We start from the raw sequence: 19157 nt of genomic DNA, 5'->3' as shown, positions 1-19157 counted from the left end.
GGTGTATAAGGGTGGCATTCCCCCACGTATCCTACTTGGGATTGTCGTTCCCCATGGAAGGGGCCTGGGCATCTCCCACTGTGCCTGCCTGGGGAGGTGCCCCTTGTTCCCTCCGCCAAGAGGATGCGGGGGCAGTGCTCCCTCCATCACTCCTTCCCAGGCAGTGGATTTGGGGACAGTTTCATTCTCCTACCATCCATTTTGGGGAGGGCCATCCATTTTGGCAGCTTTGTCCTCCGCATCTCATCTTTGGGAAGAATGGGTAAAGGGAACTAGCTTTCTTCTCCCCTGCCTCCATGGAGAAGGAGTGAGAGCTCTCCACGTGCTGCCCATCTCTGAGCATGGAGTACGTACAAGATCTGCTGTACCCACGTACGTGTCCCATCCTCGATGTAAGGTGTCCCGTGCTCGATCTCTGGGATGGGTCTGTATGGAAGAGGGGTGTAGCCCTGCCTTGTGTCCGATCTCCTGCGGGGCAGCTGTCTTCCAACACTGGTATTTTCATCACTTCTTTTGGGATACCCTTTGGTTCCTTCCATCACGTGTGGCTGTTTGGAGGTGAGAAGGTATATTCTGTCCCTTGGTTGGACAGTTGTACTGACTAATCTTCTGGGGAGCCCCTGCTGTCTCCTACCTTCATAAAGTCAGTGACTGTTCTGGGGAGCAAGTACCCTGTGAAGCCAACTCTCTGTAAGACCCTTTGTCCCCGCTTTGTTTTGTCCAGAGACTTCCAACCTCTGGCTCTCCTCTAGCCTTTTTGAGGACCTCTGTTTCCATACTGGGAACGTAGCTTCTCTTGGCTTCCACAACGTGTGACCCTTTACCATTCCTAGCATTTTGGTATTTGGAAGAGTTGCATGATCCTCCTTCCCCTGGATTTCCCCCCCCCCCCAGTGAAGATTTAGTGTTTACAGTAGATCTTGTGTATGGAGGCTGGGACTGCAAAAAGCTTTCAGTTTTATAGTCTTCCTAGTGTCTTCTTATTGCGCCAAATACCTCCCTAGGCTGTGATCTTGGCTCATACCCTACGTTGAACAGGGCTGGGCCTGTTCGGGGCTTGGATGGGGATCGGTGTGGCTGCCTCGGCAGGGGATGCTTTCCCCTCTGCAGCCAAATTATCCCAGTGCCCAGGTTCCCGTTAGCTTGGGAGATGCCAGCTTTCAGATGAGGCTTGAAATTTGGAGTCACTCCTTTGACCACAGTCTGGGACGCTTTGCCTCCCTAAATTCCTCCTGACCCAGTGGAGGGCTTGAGTGCTCAGAAGCTTCCCCGTTCTCTCCAGGCAAATAGAAGTCTCCAGTCCTCATTTTCCATAAATTTCCCCAGCAATATCGGTTGTCTGCGCATCGTTTCCTGTCCCTCAGCTGTTGAGTAGTGTTGGGTGCTACGAAACAGCTGCCTCTCCCTCTCTCGGAGGGGACCGTGTTCATTGGTGGGAGAAGCGAATTCTCCGTGCGTGCTGTTTGTAAACAAATGCTTCGGGATCCTTTGAAATGTTGTTCTTGAAGTGAATTCAAACTTGTCTTGAATGAAACATTGCCATGTGGGTGGGAGAGTGTCTGCGTAACTATAAACAAAGTTTAGTAATAAATAGCAGCGTCTCGCGTTGGGAAGAGGGGTCTGGTGGCAGCAAAGTTCTGTGCTGTGCCTTTTCATCCTCCTCTGTTTCTTTAAGGCTCCACAAGAGGAGGCAGATGGTAGATTAATGAAACTCAACGATAAAGCAGCATAGGGAGTTGACGTGGATGCTAGCAGTGAGAGGGGAAAATCACTCAGGAAGACGCAGCGAGTTTAGTTGCGTCAGAAATGCATGGGATGAGATTTTTGTTGGGACTGGTTCAGCTAACTCTTCTGGGAAGAGTGAACCTCTCTGGAAGGGAAGGTGCAGCTGAGAGGGGTCGGAGGCTGCGTGTGGGCAGCCTGTCCCTTGCCAAGGTCCTGCGTGATGAGTTGCGCAGTTGGAGCAGCGCGTGGCAAGGCCTTGTGTGGGACAGAGGGGAGAAGGCCTCTTGTGGTGCCACCATGGATGCCCCACCAGGAAACCTGTCTTTGCTCCTTGCCAGGGAGCTGAAGAACGTGCGGGTGGTTGGCTGGAGCACAGGGGGAACAGCCAGAGCAGTCCAGCTGCAGCCTTGTCTCTGAGAAGCCCTGGAGCCCCAGGCACCACTCGAAATAGAATCATAGAACTGTGGAATCATTTAGGTTGGAAAACACCTTTAAGATCTTCAAGTCCAACCAAAATACTTCATGATCCCTGGTAACTGGTGTCCAGGAGAGAGCAAGCGCCTTTGGTCTGCAGAGAGAGGCAGGGACGGAAGGGCAGGAGGCACCTCAGCTGCTGGACTGTCAATGCATGGGCAACTAGTGAAAATGAGGAGGAGATTAACGATGGCTGTATTCAGAAGCTGTGTGCCAGGGAAGAGCGTCGCACTCTTGTACGTGTATCCCTCTCAGCCCCTGCCCTCAAGGTGCCCTCTGCCCAGCGTGGGGGGTGGCCTGCCTTGTGCTGAGGGTTTCTGAGCTGGACCGGTTCTGGTCAGTTGGGCAGTGTCCAGAAGTAGTACCCAGGGTAAAGCCCCTTCGTGAAAGAGACAAGCTATTAACAGTGGATGGCCTTATGGCAGCTGATCAACGAGGAGACCTGCAGATCCGATGGCTCGTGCTTTTCATCAGTGATTGGACCTTTTGCAGGATCCCTGTGGCAATAAGACTAAGTTGTCCTCTCTTCTTTTGTTGGGAATGGAGGCATCTCACCTTCCAGGGTCAGCTGGAGCAAGATGTGGTCCAACATTTCCTCTCACCCCTGTTGCCCAGACTGAATCTGTTTCTCCCTCTTCCTCCTCTTTCCAAGCTGTGGATCTCCAGCCTGGCATTCCCTTCAGCTCACCCCATCCCCAAGGCAGTATTACAGCCGCTGTCTTGGTGTGTGGGATTTTTCATTCTTTTGTTTATCTTGTTAATATTTGTTTGCTCTGAGAATCAGGGCGGTGATGGAGCAGCTTCAGTGTTTACATCTCCTTGGAAATGTGAACTGAGGCTCCCTTGGGTGGCTGTGGAGTTGTCTGGCTATGCCAGGAGCTAATCCTAGTCAAAATGCTCAGCCCCAAATTAAGACGACCCCAGAATGCTGTCACCTCTAGGTGAGAACGAGGAGAAATGAGAAGATTTCATGCACCCGATCCTGGGGAGAGGAGCTGTGAGCAGCAGGAAGGCTGCAGGGTTTCGTTGCCTGGTAGCTGGGCTACAGCTGCAAATAGAGGATCCAGCCTGAGCCCAGTGGTGCAGAGCAGTGACGCAGGGTGCAGATATTTGTGCCCTTGTTGGCTTTGTGTATTGCCAATCCCAGAACTGGAGATGCATGGAAGAGCTAAGCAGACTGATGGTGGACATATGGCAGTGGTACGCTCGTCTTGGACCTGAGATACTTTGTGTGGATGTGCCTCGCTGTGAAGTGTGGAACTACCCTTAGCCTGCTAACCTTGCCCTCATTAGAGAAGGAAGTTTTTTGGTTTTTTTCCTACAGCTTGAGTCTTTTTATTCAACATTTTACAGGTAAGATCTGTGTGCTGGTCAGCAGGAGAGAGCCTTAGATCAGTGCAGTGCTATGACTGCTTGTGAGATCCATGTTCTCCATCAAGCCACCCGCAGGTTTTTCATGGGGTTTTGAATAGACTTTTTAACTTCTGTCTTTTTTTTGTTCCTAATCTGTAAAATGGAAATTCTAACAGTGCTCCTGTGCCTTGTCTTGTCCACTTGACACTGTGAGCTTCTTGAGCAAACATTCATGTGAATCTTAGCCTGACAGAGCTCTCAGTTCCATAGAGATGCTGCAAGAACAGTACTGTAACTTCTCCTGGGGATCTGTGCAGTTGGGAAGGGAACAACCGTGCTGATGGTCTGTGGTATTTTGTAGTTTGCTGGGACGTGGGCTTCAGTGATGTGTAAAGTGTTGCCTCCTGCCCAAGTCCATCGTGAGAAACGTACCTGTCTCTGGGCAGCGTGGATCTTCTCACCAGCCCGGTTGTGTGCATGTGTGCCCCAGCTGGACTACAGGATTGACTTTTCATCTGGCCAGGTCGCGGGTACAACTCTGAGGATATTCTTATATCAATTGAAATGTGGTTTCTTTTGACTCGTTTTTTGCTTGTAATTGATGCTGCTCATTTTCTATCAATCGAAAGGTGTTACCACAGGGGCATGCTAAAGTTTAATTTAAACTTTTCAAAGCAGTTTCAGTTAAATGAGTGCAATTTGTGTGTCCAGGTAAGTCCTTAGCACCTGCCCTGAAGTTCCATCTCGTCTTTCCATAAAATCTGGAGTGCCTGAAAGTTTGACTTTCTTCTGCATGTGGAGAAAGCACTCGGGTGATCATTTTGCTTATCTCCACTCGGCCACCTCTCCTCTTCCAGGCTGGAGAGCAGACAGGCCCGCTTCTCCTGCAAGGGGACCATCCCTCCCTCCCCATCTCACCTACTTCTTCTGCATTGCCCAGAGGACACCAGCAATTCGAGGTACAGTGGTGGGATGGTGCTGCTCCTCCCATCGCTGCTGGTTTCTCCCCCTTGCAGGTCTTGATTCCAATTTTAACTTCAGAGCTGTGGTGAGTGATTCCTAGGTCTCAACTGTCAAGTGAAAATTGGTATCCAACAAATTGCTAGCCCGATATCTAATCCAGACCTGCTTAATTATCACCTGCTCTCCAAAGCCGGGTATGAGGCAGTGATTAGGGCAACACTCTGGAGGCAGAACAAAGCGGGCGCTGCTGGAATTCCCAGTGCAGGGGTCAGATGCCGTTGGTATTTGGCGACCTCATCTCCTGCACATGTGCATGGGGAAATGCGTTGACGCCGACTGAAAGGCTGAGTGATTTATTTTTATTGCAGGGTCTTTCTGAAATTGATGCCAGCAGTGACTGTCCTTCTGGCTGGAAGTGTTTGGAGCTGGGGAAGGGATCCTAAACTTAATAAGCGGTGTCAGTCCCTAAGCAGTGGTGAGCCGCTGGCATGGTGCCCCTGCCTTTCCTGCCAGCTCTTTGTAGCGTGAGTTGGGGAAGTTTGTTTTATTTTGATTTTTGGAACTCTATTTTTTAAATTTTGATTTGGAAACTCTGCTGTCTGCAGAAGACCTTTGCCTGTCCCATGCCCCTGGTGGAGAGTGCTTCCATGTCAGCATGGATTTCATGCAGGGAGAGGTTGGCAAGTGGTCTGTGAGCAAAAGGGCCTCCAAAACTGCGTGCGACTCCCTTGTGTGCTCACGTCCTTTGTGGTGCTTCTGTCCGAGTGACAGCATTGACCTGGCTGTGAGATGGCCGTCACTTTTCTTCATCTTCTGGCCAGTCCCTGTCCTTTCTGTTTGGAGGGCAGCACTTAGCCATGTGAGAGGCCACAGCACCCCATCTCTTGTGCTCCTCGCTTTGGAGGATGTGTGGTTCCCTGCCTGCTCACGTGAGATGTGCTGCCGCAGTTAGCTACAGTCCACTGGAGGTTATTTTTTGGACGTTTTGCATGTAGGTTACTGCAGCTTGTGCCTCTGTCTCCTGGGTTGTTGAGGATTTGGCAGAGAGCTGCTAACCACTGTCTGCGCTTGTGGTGGGAATTCCTGTAATGCTGCCCGTGCTGGGGGGTGGCCCATCGACACTGGAGCTGATCCTGGCTGTAGCTGCTGCTGGAGGCTGTTTCCAAGTGTTGTGGTGGTGGTGGTGGGGGGCCACAGCAGTGCCAGGGCTGGGGTGCAGATGGAGAGGGTTAGCTGATGGTATTCGCTCTTTCCCTGCGTTGTATTGTCTGTGCCTGGCAGTGTGTGTCCTGCTGTTCAACAGACCTGACTATTACTGACTCCATAGGTGTCCGGCTTTGTCTGTTGTGGTTGGAGCTGTGCTCCGAAGGCCACATTGGATGGCAGTCGTAGCCTGGTTTCTTTGCCCAGGGGTGGCATTCGGAAAGCCAAGTTAGCCAAATCGGGCTGCAGACCAATTTCCCTAAGGCCTTGTCTGTACTATGCAAACAATGAAGCTTTACAACAGCTATTGAACTTGTTTGCTGCTAGAGCTGGTCAGAGTTTTTTTTTTTTACTGAGTGTATTTTCTCCCAAAATATGGTGTTATGTTGAAGCCAGCATTTTTCTTGGAGAGGTATTGTTTTCAATTATGTTTTTGATGTGAATGTTTCTTAATTTTTAGCCTCTCTTGTCGTCTCTGAAAAAAAGAGAAAGAGAGGTCAAGAAACCTTTGCCCATCCATGAGAACACAGCTGTTTTGTTGCAGTTCTTTGTTTTGAAATCATCTGGAGGACTCTGGTTCTCCAAATTCCTGCACAGAGCAAAAACCTGCCTCGATGTCTCAGAAATTGCCATGAAGTAAATCTGTGCGCCCTGACTGCCTGTGGTGCAGCTGTGCTCCAATGTGGTTCAGTCTCTGAGGTCAAGGCCAAACACCGTTAAAAATGACTCATAAACCACCATAATCTGGGTCGTGACCTGAGTGTTGTTCGTTGTTATGGGATGATAGTGGTGGCCCCACTGCTCAGTCTTCTGGTTCCTGCTGAAATACAGCTTTTCAGAGTTTCATCTAGAACTTGGCCGTTCCCAAATCCCAGACCTTGGCTCACCTGCAGCATGGGTAGTGGGTCTTCTGGGTGGTGGTGTAAGGAGCGACCTTCCTTCCTATGCGGCTGTGGTGGGAGCAGGATGGGCAGCTGGGGAGGCAGCGTTTCGTAATGGACTCTGAGAAGGAAGGTGCTGGCTTGTAGGGATGGAGGCAGACAGCCCACAAGCCCAAGGCCTGTGTGCTCGGGGCACTGAGCCTTCAGTAAGTCCCTCTTCTCCAGCATGCTCCTGGCTTCCTTCACCTGTGATTTCCCCACCTGGTCTCCCAGCAGGCAGAGACGCCTGGGTCTGCAGCCTTGTGGCCCAGACTCTTGAAGGTGGAGGTAGTTACCCACCGCCACGCATTTGCAGATGCCCAGGGAAGAAGGGTGCTGTGAGTATAAGCAAAGAAAATCTGGTTTCCCCCACAGCTTTTCTGCTGCACAGATGTGTTTGGCTTCGGTCGTCTCTCAGGGTGGGCATCAGGCCCTCCATCTAGACCCGAAGGCTGTATATGTAGGGGTGTAAGGAGCATAGTTAAAATTCCTCAAGTCCTTTTTGAGCTCATGGTACTTAAAGTGGTGGGGAGCCTCTTGCATGTCTGCACAGCAGTTGCTGAACTGTTCTGAGCTGAGGGTATCTGCTGTAATGAAGTGCTACTCCTCCACCCTTGACTGCATCCAAATAGATATAACAATGTTGTGGTTTAGGATATTTGATCTGTGTGAAAGCCCATGAAGGAGAGCTGGGCTTGCAGAACACAGCGAAGACTGCGCCTGCAGGAAATTGCCTTCATGTTGTCACACCAGCTTTGCATCGTGCTGCACATCTGATGAGGCAGCAGTCAGGGCTGTGTGTTTTTGGTGTTTCCTATTGATTTCCTCCTCTCTCCATCCCTTGTTTGTTATTCGGAGCCTGCCCTTCCGACCTGTGCCGGATGGATGGTGGTTTTCCAGAAGGGGGATGTGGCACCACGTGGCTGTGTTACTGTTTGTCCCGGTGATGCTGGCTTGTTAGGCAGCAGCTGGCAAGTTAAGTAAAACTTAATCCTGCTGGTGGCGGCTGTTGGAAATTTTTGGACCAAATCCTTTTGTGAAGGCTTTTTGGAAGGCGTTGAAGTAAGGTACAAATCTGGGAATTAGTCTAATCTCTGTGACTTTGCTTTGTCCGTGTGCTTATCTATGTAATGCCATGGTGGCCTTAGGAGAGTACGCGAGCTCTTGGGCTGTGAATATCGCTGTCTCCAAGGACCACATTAGCTTGCAGAGCTGAAGTATTAGTATCTCCCTGAGCCCCCACTCTGAAGCTCTTGGTTTCACTTTTTTCCATCACTGTGTTGTTACTGCTGTAGCACTAACATTGAGCCCATCCAGGAACAGGCTGGAATTCTCTGGAGGCTTTTGCAGGCAGAGATGCCTGGTGCTGACCTTCCTGTGCCGTGTAATCCTGTATCGCAGTGGAGGGTTGGGACTGTTGTTGTTGTTGTATCAGTTATTTATTAAAGGAGACATGCCAGAGGCATTGTTTTTCCAATCACAGCTAGCTATTGAAGGCAGCAGAAGCAGCATTTGGGTACCCTGCTCCACTAAGTCCTCTGTGTTGGTTATCCCCTCACTGGGGCATCTGTCCATGTGTCTTGTTGGCTAAAATTTGCTATCTTGCAAGAACTGGAGGAAAAGAAGATACAGTGAGCGGTGACTGAATCGCTGCAGTGGGAATCCATCCTTCTAGTCCTGGTTGAAGACATGAGCTGAAGCGGGGAAGGCTTCCTCGCATGACTTGGACCAGAGATCCGTTTCTGGGAGAGCTGGCACCAGCTGCTGTGTGGGAAGGTCTTTCTTCTGCTGGTTTTTGACCTGCCCCTAGGGTTTGGAGAGGAATTTATTTGCTACGTGGCCCCTCTGATCGCTGGCAGCTGTCTCTGTGATAGGCTGGGAATTCAGGGTCTGGGTAACAGAGGCTGTGAGCTTTTCCTTGTTTTCTGATTGCTGGCAGCTCCTGCCATGTACAGGCTCCTTCTGAGGACACTGAGGGTCTGCCGGAGGGGTCTGTGTTTTGGGACCTCTGGCTCCGTATGGATTATCATAGCGGGGAAGCTGGTGCTAGCACGTTAGCCTGCCCACTCGCTGGCCTTCAACTTTTTCCCTCAGCATTGCTCTGACCTACTCTGACCTGCTTGCGATTCGTGGTCTTTTTGTGTCTCACCATCTGCGAGCAAATAGGTTGTTCCCTGCACTGTGCCGTGCTGCCGTTTTTGACAACCAGAACGGTGTCAGGAGTGCGGTGACAAACCTGGCTTTGTGGCCTGACGCGATCGAGAAGTGCGGTGACAAACCTGGCTTTGTGGCCTGACGTGATCGGCAGGGCAGGGGCAGGGAGCAGGCTGCTGCTGCGCTGATGGCTGTTAGCTGGGTTGGCCCCAGGGCGCAGCAGCTTCTCAAATTGAAGCTTTTTTTTTTAATTCCAGAAGCTGTGATGGATATGCAAACTCCAAGCTTCTGTTTGCATATGGCTAACGAGCTGTCCCAGTTCATTCAGCCCTGCCTAGCTCAACCAGTATTTTAGTGCCACTTGCAGAGAGACTTGCCTGTGGGCCCAGCTGAGGCAGTGCTATACTGGGAGCCCATATAGGGGCTTAATGCGCGAATTCTTGCCATTGCACTGTGTTCATTTGAATTTTTTCTTACTGGCTTTTGTAGCTCTGAGAAGGGTGGATTTTCATGGATCTAGCTGCACAGCTGAGTCCCTTATGGCAGACCTCCCAGTTGTCTTAGACCCGGGGCTGGTAAATGCACCTTTAGGTCCTGAAGGACCTCCTGCAAGATGGATTTTCCTTCCAGAGTGAAAATATTTCATTTCAGCTGGGGCCAAAAGGTGGGTTGGTTTGGGAAAACTCTTAAGATTATTCCCTGCCCAGGCATCCTGGAAGCAGCAGAGGAGTTTTGGGGTGGCAACATCTTCTTCAGCTTAGGGTACGCTCTGTCTGGGTTTCCTTGGGGCAGCTCCGACTTACTGCAGAGGTATGTAACATCTATACAGGGCGTGCGCGTTGAGTCCGATGTGTCTGAGCTGGGTCGGACTCTGAATCCCCCATACAAAAACATGTGAGCCTACTGTGGCAGGCTTTTTTGTTTTGTTTTGTTTTTTAATATTGCCAGTGTGGGACACTTTAAAAATCTGTTGGTGCCTTCATATGATGTTACCTTTGGTGCAGCTGGTACTTGTGCTCTGGTAATAGGAAGCTGCATGGTGCACGTGCTGTCCCATGTGGCGAGATGTGTAGACTTGAGGTGGAGACTGTCTGGCCATGTCATCTGCAGGGACCAGGTGAGCTCCTGGTCAGTCAACAGCTGGCACAAAGTTTGTGGTGACTTTACGTGTGACTAAAGGAGAGATGCTTCATGGGAATTTGATGTCAGTATCATAGATAATTAGGAAGCTCAAAATCAGGGTCTTGTAAGTTATCAGCAGATCCACAGACACAGCAAGTGGCCCTGTTGCAGTAATAATGTGTGACGAGTATTTCTGGGCTGCTGTTGGGAACAGTTAATGTGTAGAGTGACCAGTTCAACACAGTTACCGAGCTCACAGGTTATTTACAGACTGCAGACAAGTTGAGCTGCCTTTCACCGCAATTCTCCATCCTTGAAGGACCTGGGAGTTGGCAGCTGTGGTTTTGAGACCCTCCACAAGAGGAACATTTCACGGCATGTGTGATGGTGACTCCTGGAGGTCACTGACCATTATCCAGCCTTTGGTGCAGTTGTCAGAGACGGCAGGTGGGAAGGTTTTGAATGGTATGCGACAGGGTCAGGCCTGGCAGTTCACAGTGTCAAAGAAAAGCAGCAGCTCTGAGTTGGACTTGGTCCTGCAGAGGTGGGGTATGTTGCTGTAGTAATCCAAAGCACCATCCCCTTCTAAATTGTGGGGAAACTTACCCTCTTGTTGAAAAGGCTGCTGATCCCTGGTGTAGAGGTGAGTCCCAGCAGGACCTGGACTGAGTTCTGTACATGGCACCTCACACAGACTATGAACTAATGCCAGTGATCGCTTCTGGCTGGGCTGCTGAAACAGAAAAGCCTGGCTGCTTGCAGAAAACGCCTTCCTTCCAGATCAAAACCATGGCCTGCGCCCTGTTTCAGTAAATCTCTGACACTCCTTTGGAGGAGTCCTAGGCAGGTGATGATCTCCTGAGGTATTGCTTTGCCCAGTGGAACGTCCATCAGGTGGCAGGAGGAGTCCTGTGGGCCAGGGCTTTCATAAAGGAAGGAAAAAGAAGTGAGTATTTTTGTTGCTGAGAGTAAACCAGCAGCATGGTGGAGACAGCTCACATTTTCCCTGCTTCTCGGCTAATCAGATTCCTTTTAATTTACAGTAATTGATTGGCTCCTACTTTATGGTTCCCATCCACTTTCTGGACCTCTAGTTGAGTGAGTTGTGTGCCAGCACATGCTTGGTTTGGTTAGGACTGGAGCATCTTTCTTGCTCTCTCTTCCAGCAGTTGAACGGTATTTTCTTGTTTACTGGCTGGAGGGAAAGCTTGGCTGGCCTGGTAAAGGATGCTTGGTAGGAGATTGCTTGTTGTATTTTTCAGGGGCTTGGCCCTGTGTCTTGAAAGATGTTTGGTGAAGATAACTGGTATTAGCTGAAATAAATGAAGTATATAACAGGCTACTAAAATGTGCTCTATTTGCTGTCTCTCTGTACAGGGAATTTCTTGTACCGTCCCCTGCACTGGCACTATCAAAAGCAGGAGACCAGGTGAAACAGCTAGCCTTCCTCTGCTTCTGATTGGTTTTGTCTACTAGTAGACCTAGGTAGGAGCTGATCGTTTAAACCCTTGGTTTTCTCCAAGTTCTTCCTGGCTTGCTGACAGTTTCCTGAGAGTGAAGTGAATAGTTCAAGTTGCACCAAAAATTATCCAGGGCCCAAAAGTGAGGAAGAAAAAGACCACACGTCCCTGTCCTAGCAATGGTCAGAAATGGTTCTTATGAGCGTTCAGAACCCTCATGCTGTCTGCTGCCTCCTGCGTTTTAGGACCAGATGGACATAATATCACTGTTTGCCCTTTTTTTCAGAGTGCTGCAATAGCCTGGGATCAGGGACAAAGTTCGTTCTTTGCCACCATGCAGCTGTTGTGGCTCTGAAAGGCTTTTCTTTGCATGAGTCTTTCTTATTGTCTTCGGCAAATGTTTTGTGGTAGAACTTAGTTTTGAGCTTTATTAACTCCCTGTTGGTTTTATAGGGGTTCTCTGTATGTCTTATAGATCCAGTTAGCAGAGATGTTGCTGATGGTAGCCCAGCTGATTGCGAAGAGTAGGTGCAGTTGTCTAGAGCCTGTTATCCTTCAAGGCCCCTTCCCACTGGGTAGGAGGTTGGGCTGGTTTCCTTGGGAGGCTCTTGCAAAGTTGTTCGTGCCAGGAGAGAGTAATGTGAGCTGGTCAGTGTCTTGAGGGCAGGACACGTGTAGAGGCTGCTTTGTCATCTCCTGGTGGAGATCTGTCATTAAACACAAATGAATTGTTAACATGATGGGGGAAGCAAACCTCACTCCTCCTCCCCACAGACATCTGCCTTGGTCTGTCCCTTCCCAGACCTGCTCTGGAGGTGGCTGGCCAGCAGAGAGGTGCTCCAAGAGCAGAGGGCTGGTGCTGGGCAGGGCTGCTGTGCTGGCAGCCCGGGACAAGGGGGTGCTGGCGAGCAGACGGCTCTGTGGCAGCTCCCTGCTTCCCCAGGTGTGGAAGTCCAAGCTTTCAGACTTTTTTTCCCACCCTCCCCCTCTTCCCGTTTTCCCCCTCTTCTCCTCTCCTTGCTCTCCCGCTGAGTTGATGCTTTTCCAGGAATGAGCTGTACTGCTGGCCCAGCACATTCCACAGCAGCAGCGCTTTCTTGGCAGGAGCCTCGCCTGCTGTTAAGAAAAAGCAGGACTGACTTGGCGTCCCTCAGCTGAGGGCCAGAAAAGGAAGGCCTGGTCCTACCTTCCTCGTGGTGTGTGCAGAGCCTTCCCGGACATCGTGCCCCTCTCCCTTGCCTGTTGCGTATGTGCTAACATCCCCCCAGCAGTCCTTGGAGCCCTTTACAGCTCCTCGCTGTCGTCTTAACCGGCGTGAAGTCCCTGGGCATTGCAAGGGAGCCTGTTGCTTTTCTAGCCAGCCTAGAGAGGGGTGGGTGACTCCTGTGGAGAATTGCAAGGAATTCCCTGTGGGGCCCAGACACCTCTTCCACAAACTTCTTGATAAGATGTAGTTGCACCCTTTGTGTTTTGTTACCTGCAGTAGCTGGATAAACCCTTGTTCCACCTCTCTGCACAGTCCCTTTCTCTCTGTTGGCAGAAGCTGCTGTGTTGCAGCTCTGCGTTGAGGGCTCTTCCCACCATCTGTACCCAGACGGAGCTAAGTGTCACAGCAGACCAAGCCTCCTCCGGTTTGCTTGCCATCTCTCATATCTATATGAACCATAGCAACTGTATCAGGATTTTACCCTGTCTCACACACGTCTCCATTCGGCTGAGTCCTCTTCAGGCCTGTTTCCTATCCCACCTTGAATACAAGGCCAGCTTTTGGTCACTGCTATGTCTATGGATGTCTCAGTTCCCTGAAGGTCATTTCTGCAGATGTTTAACCTCAATTTTTTTCTTTCTCGCAATGAGTCCTTGCACTTGTATCCTTGTATTGGGCTATGGAAGCTCTTAAAGTTGTTGAGGAGCTGAAACTGAGCTACCAGGGTGAAGATCCTGGCTGGGCTTCTGCTGGGAGTTCCCATTTGTCCTGATTTCCAATTCAAAGAGACTGAAAGTGTCACTGAACCTTTCGGGGGCCTGGAGAATGCTTCCTTTGATGATGTCTCTAAATGTCCTTCTGGGGGTTGGAAGCATTGCTTGGGCAAGGCGGGATTAATTAGTATGGAGGTGCCTCCTGCAGTCCCCACGCAGCTTCCTCCTCCCAGTCAGAGGACAGGCCTGTTGGGCTTGTTTGCAGAGCAGTGTTGCAGCCAGATGGTCACTCCGGAGATCAAGGCGAGAGCGGCCGACGGGGCTCTTGGGCTCACTTCGAAATCAAGCTTTGCTATAGCTTTGCTTTGATAAGCGCTGCTCCTGGGCAGGCCTGTGAGGTTGGGTGGCTCATTCCTAAATGCCATTCCTTTTCCAGTCTTTGGACTAGATGAACAGGAGGTCTGTCCTCTGTCATCTCCCACCCAGGGATGCCTGTAGGACTGAGCACAGGTCCAGCTGGAGCCAAGCGTCTCCTGGACGGAGGGGCTGTGGTTGTCCTGGTGTACGTCCAGTGGAGTGATTGCAAATGTGTTGATGAGAGGTTCTTGGGGAAAACAGTTGCTATCTTAGATGTCTGTTCAGCCCCTGCCTGAGTGACTGTGGGGGGAAAGCACGGCAAGCTGCAGGGTGTGTGGGGAGGCTGTGGGGAAGCAGTGGTGAGCGCGGTTGAGGGAGGCTGTAGAGATTACAGCCTGAAAACGAAAGAGGCTGTTCCTGTGCTTTCGCTCGTGGGCACGATGTCCCCGCTCCTGAGGAGAGCGGGTAGTAGCTTGAAATGGGGTGACCTGCTCCCCGAGGATCCTTGTAAAGCTGCCTTAATTTGTAAGGAGAGCAGAGGCGGCCTCTCTGGCTTGAATGCAGAGCTGTGTTATTGTTGCATTAGCAGGACAGCTGGTTTGTGCTTTTTGATTCTTAAAAAACACCCCAGGTAAAGACAGTGCTGCAAGGGAGCTCACATTCACACGGGGTGCAGGGACAGATGGGAGAACAGCAGCTCCCCTGGGGAGGAGGGTCTGACAGAGCTAAACCAGCACAGATCTGTGTTTCCCTTTTTACCCTGTGCTACAGCATAAAGCGGCAGTGGAGAATACCCTGTCCGGGGGCTCGGGAGGGAAATTCAATGGGAGAGTGATGGTCTCTGTTTACACTCAGAGAGCCCTTCTCACCCCAGTACACTGTGCAATTTGTACCCTATGTAGTACTCCTCCTCCTCACACAGGAGGTAAAAATACAGTAAGGAAGACCCGAAGAATGCCCTGGCTTACAGAGACAGACAACTCAAATCCTCTAATCCTGTTTGATGTGTGCTGTTTGCCTGCGAAGCCTAAGGTCTCACCAATACACATGTGTACTCTTTGGTTGGGCCTGTAGCCCCTGGGGGGATTGTATCCCCACGGGAAGCACACGTGTCATGTCTGGGCTTAGTCTAACAGGCGAGTATTCCCATCCAAAATCCCAACTCTGTTGGAGAATTGCCCTGTCCAATTTTCTCTTCTGGTGAAATGGCTGCAGAGCTCGTCCCTGTGGCCCCGGCATTTGATCTTGCAGAAGGGAGGAGGATTTTGTTCTAGAGTTAGGAGAAGCTCACATTTGGATAGTAGCACATGAAGGTGCTTCCTTTTGCTATGCAGCACTATTAATCTGTACAATCATTTGGAGACAAGACATCCCTGCCCTAAGGGGTGTGTACTAAAGGTCTTGAAAATGAGATCCCGTTTCTGGTGTGTAAATCCCTGAAGCTTGTGCTATTGGGTAGAAACATCTCCTGATGTTTTTTGGTTGGTTGTTTTTTTTCTTTTTTTCATGGTTCTGTGGGCTGTAGAAGATGGGGGCTGTTGAGGAGTGACCTACCTAATCTGTGCACTTTTGGGGGGGTTGTAATAGATGATTAAATTTAACATTGAATTTCTGGGCTTTGCAATGTTGGAAAAAATGTTGCTGTTCTGTGAAGGTCTTTCTTCTCAATAATTGAACTAAATGAAGGAAAAGATCTTACTTTTTTTTTCATCTGCTCTACTAGCTTTTCTGCTCAATTGTCTTCTCAGTCTGTACCTCCCCTAACAAGACTCCTTTTCATCCTGGCCGTCGAGCTGTCTAACATGCTTGAGGAGTCCCCTTCCCTCACCTCCCTTCTTGGTACTGACCCCCCCCCCAACTCCAGATTCAGCTTTTCTGATCACCGCCGCGTCCTGCAATTGCTTCTCTCTGAGCATCCTCCCCATTGCGAGCCCTCAGATGGACGAGTTGGGGGACAGGACCGCCAGAGACGAGCAGCGATCGCTGCTGAGCTCCAGCCTGCGTCCACATCCGAGGTTCAAATCCTCCTGCCGGACCCTTTGTCAATGCTTCTTGGATTTTTTTTCTTTCCCTGGGCTCACGTTACTCCGTCCGAGTTCTTCGCTGGGACCCCACTGTGGTTAGCGGGTCCTGCTCAGGAGAGACCAGAGCTGGCTGAAGCTAGAAACTCCCTTGTATCCACAGCCTCGCCCGGGCTGGAGGCCACCGAGGGGAAACGGGGAGGCTGGGAGTGCAGCAGCTGCGCTGGTGACGGCTGCGCAGCCCGGGGTCTCTGACACGGCGCAGCCGTCTCCGAGGCTTGGGTTTTATGGCCTCCTTTCTCTCCTGTGCACGCTCTCTTGTTCCCCACCTTCCCTTCATTCCTAGGACATGACTCTGTGATATAAAATACCCTCTAATTTCCTGAGCCGGGCTGGGGCTCCCTGGAGAAGGCAGCGTCTGCCTGCCTGTCCCTCACCCGCCTCTGCATCCTTGTTCCAGGCTGCCGGCTGCTCCCGCCGGGAGGGAGCAGGAGGGAAGCTGGGAGCGTGGCATCTTCCCAGGCCGTGGGGAGAGGGTCTGCCGGCTCTTCCGGAGAAGCCAGTGGGAGGGTAGGGATGGAGCCAGGGTTGGAGCTGGGTTTCCTCCACTTCCCTCCCTGCTGCTGGGGCTGCCCCTTCCCCTCCCCCAGCTGCATGGGAGCAGATGTGCTGCTTGTGTCAGCCCTGGCAGCCCCCTCTGCACACCCCAGCCGGGGTCCTGCGGCAGCCAGAGCCTCGTCCCCTCCTCCTCCCCCCCGGCTTGGCCCCGTGTCGCTGGGGATGGCGGTTGAATCATCCGCCCACTCGGCCTGCCTCCCCTGTAACCCTCCCTCCCTCCTTCCTCCCTCCCGCAGGTCTCTTTGTTGGAAAATTCAAGGCAGATGAGTGTCGGGGAGCGCTGGGCCTGCGGGCCAGGCGCTGAGCCTGCAGCTTGGCCGCAGCACGTCGACCGGCCCCGGGACAGGACGGGGGCCAGCGAGCACCCATTCTGCTGGGCGATTCTCCATGCAGAGCAGCAGCGCCGGGGGAGCTGGACCCACGCTCGCCTGGGCAAGGCTCGGGCTGCCTCTCCATAGAAGGGGTTTTTCGTGGCCACTGTTCTCAGCCATGTTGTGCCCAGCCCCCAGCAGGACTTTAAACATGAGAAAATCTGAAACCGGGCTGCCCTGATGGACAGTAAACTAAAAGCAGTCCCTTTGAAATCAGCCTTGGGCAGATGTTTTCCCTGGGCTGCGGTGGCTCCTGCCAAAAGGAAAGGCTTTTAGAGAACCGAGAGAGCCTGAGCTCCTTCTGGGTCTGCTCTTTCGGGACTCCCGAATTCAGACCCCGTCAGCTGGGGGCTCTTCCCAGCACATTCACAGGATGGTTTTCCCTCCCGGCACATCCACGGGATGGTTTCATCTCATGGCTGCCTCCCCATGCAACCTGGAGGAGAAACGTGGCACCGCTCACAGCTCCCCCAGAGGCTGCTCGGTTGGTGGCTTCTGACGTGAAACTGCGGTCTTGTTTGTGTGAGAAGTGTGACTTGAAGAGAGTGGTGAGAGGTGGGGGGAGGAAGGCTACAGCTCAGGGCTGAGGCTGGAGAGGAATGCAGGGCACGAATAGCTGGGACGGTGCGAGGGGTAACAGACGTGAGCAGGGCTCCGGAGATATTCCTGCTCAGCATGTGCCCGACTCCAGCACTATCAGTTTTTGCTCTGTAGAGTCCAAATATATAATCCATTGTGCTCTGGCATCTGGGTGATAAATAATGTAGTGGCTGGGGAAGAAGGGAGAAAACTGCTCCGGGGTGGAGCTGACCCCTGGAATGTCTGGGGCAGCAGCGGGGTAATAGGAACGACGAGGGACCGGCTCTCAGGACAGAAGGAGCTTGTTCCCCATCGGGCATTGCAGTTGACGGTGGGCAGGGGGTCTTGGGGGTGGTTTCCTCTGTCCCCACTGAAAGTGGAATAGTTCATTTGTGCTTAGCGGTTGGTCACCTTGACCCTGCAAATATATCACCCCGTCCCCTTCACCCACAGGCAGGGCTCTGTGTCCCTGAGCAGGCAGCACGCAGCACTGAAAATTGGCTCTGCCTGAAGTTCTCTCTAGGAACTGGATGAAGTCCAGGCTGCTGGCGACAGTATGAATGGATGCTAGTGCAGCCAGGCCAGGGTGCGTGTGTGTGTGCTTGGAAGTGAGGAGACGACAACTTGCCTGCATTGGAAAAGGTTGGCGTAGGCACCGAAGAGGACAGGTCCTGGGGAAGACTGCCTGTGTTTGATGCTCGTCCCAGGCTGCAGGGGCTTTGGGCAGAGGCTGGCACAGGGCATGCTGAAAAAGCATTAAGCCAGCAGGGTTTTAATCCATCCTCACTGCTCCTTTCCTGCTTCTCCATCTGTGCAAGAGGAATTAACGCACATCCTGGGAGTGGATTAGACTGCTCAAACGGTGACCTCTTCATCTGCGCCTTCTGGGGATGGGTAGCATTTGTCCAGTCCCTTTGCTGGCTCTTCCGTTTGGGCAGGGATCGTGAATGCCAGCTGCCAGCAAAGACGTGGCAACGTGCTGCCTTTCGCCTGTGGGACAGCCCTTTGCTGAGCGTGCGTGGCACTGGAGCAACCAGTGCGGCTGGCAGGGTGGAGCGAGCCTGCTCCCCGAGTTTTCATCCTCCAGCACTGTTCATTTGCCTTTTGCTGATGCCTTGTGAGTGTCGGTGAGCCTTGCCGTCCTATTTTCAGTGGCTGTTTGGGCAGCTGTTGGCACACCAGGGAGCACAGCCGGGAGCCCAGAGTACCTGTTTCTCCGAGCCCCAGCGTGCTGCGACTCGATGGCAGTGCCTGGCCTGCGTGGCGGTCTGGGGCAATGGGTCACGGCTCTGCGTCCTGCGCTTGCCTCCTCTTCGATTCTCCGTGAGTTGGGGGACCCTTCAGAGCTGTTGATGGGATCCCGCCTCTGTGTACTCTGTTAGTTACTTATAAGCTACTTCTTTTAATACATAATTTCCCTTGGCTTCACATTCGTTCTTTTGTTCTTTTTCTGTTGGATTCCTTTTTCCCCCAAATATAATTTATTCACTGTTTAGATACTACGTTATTTTTTTAAGAACAGTATGTGTCAAACTACCTTAGATATAGCTTGGAAGGGGAAATTAATATCACAAACTACTTGTAAGATGTCTTTGTATTAAATAAGAGTGCTTAAAATGTTGTCAATGAGTAGAAAAGAAAATAAGCTTGTTAAAGCCTATTTTGCCATTAAATTTGATTTATCAAAGATCATATTAATTGAATCTGGTGAATTTACAAGTTGTTTTGATTGCAGACTCACTGTGGAAAAAGTATTTAGGTGCCTGGTGATATTTAAAATAAAAAGAATACACTTTCTCTCCAAAGAAAACTGATGTTTTTACTGTTGGGGAAAAAAATTATCAGTGCTCCCTCCACTGTGAAGACTGATAATAATGTAGCTGTTTGTGTAATGCAGGAACATGACATTGTGGCACA

The 19157-nt window shown here is 51.4% G+C and overlaps 1 protein-coding gene across 8 annotated transcripts in view; it reads left to right on the top strand.

Moving 5' to 3' along the window:
- Window positions 1-19157, top strand: part of DVL3 (dishevelled segment polarity protein 3) — a 33299-nt gene that overhangs the window by 778 nt on the left and 13364 nt on the right. For 3 of the 8 annotated variants that reach the window (XM_087738955.1, XM_087738953.1, XM_087738952.1), the window contains exon 2: window positions 16527-17145. The exons of 4 other annotated variants lie outside the window; for them this stretch is intronic. In XM_087738955.1, coding sequence (XP_087595081.1) covers window positions 16889-17145 — 257 coding nt within the window. In that variant the 5' untranslated portion in view covers window positions 16527-16888. Of the gene's footprint in view, window positions 1-16526; window positions 17146-17171; window positions 18564-19157 lie in introns of those variants that run through there. One more of the 8 variants, XM_087738959.1, reaches the window with a different exon arrangement.

Source organism: Nipponia nippon, unplaced genomic scaffold (genome assembly GCF_047370975.1).
Source record: "Nipponia nippon isolate SJK-2023a ecotype South Korea unplaced genomic scaffold, ASM4737097v1 scaffold_7, whole genome shotgun sequence".
NCBI classification, from domain to species: domain Eukaryota; kingdom Metazoa; phylum Chordata; class Aves; order Pelecaniformes; family Threskiornithidae; genus Nipponia; species Nipponia nippon.
Note: the sequence above shows the minus strand (reverse complement) of the source record. Positions and strands in the feature narration are given on the sequence as shown.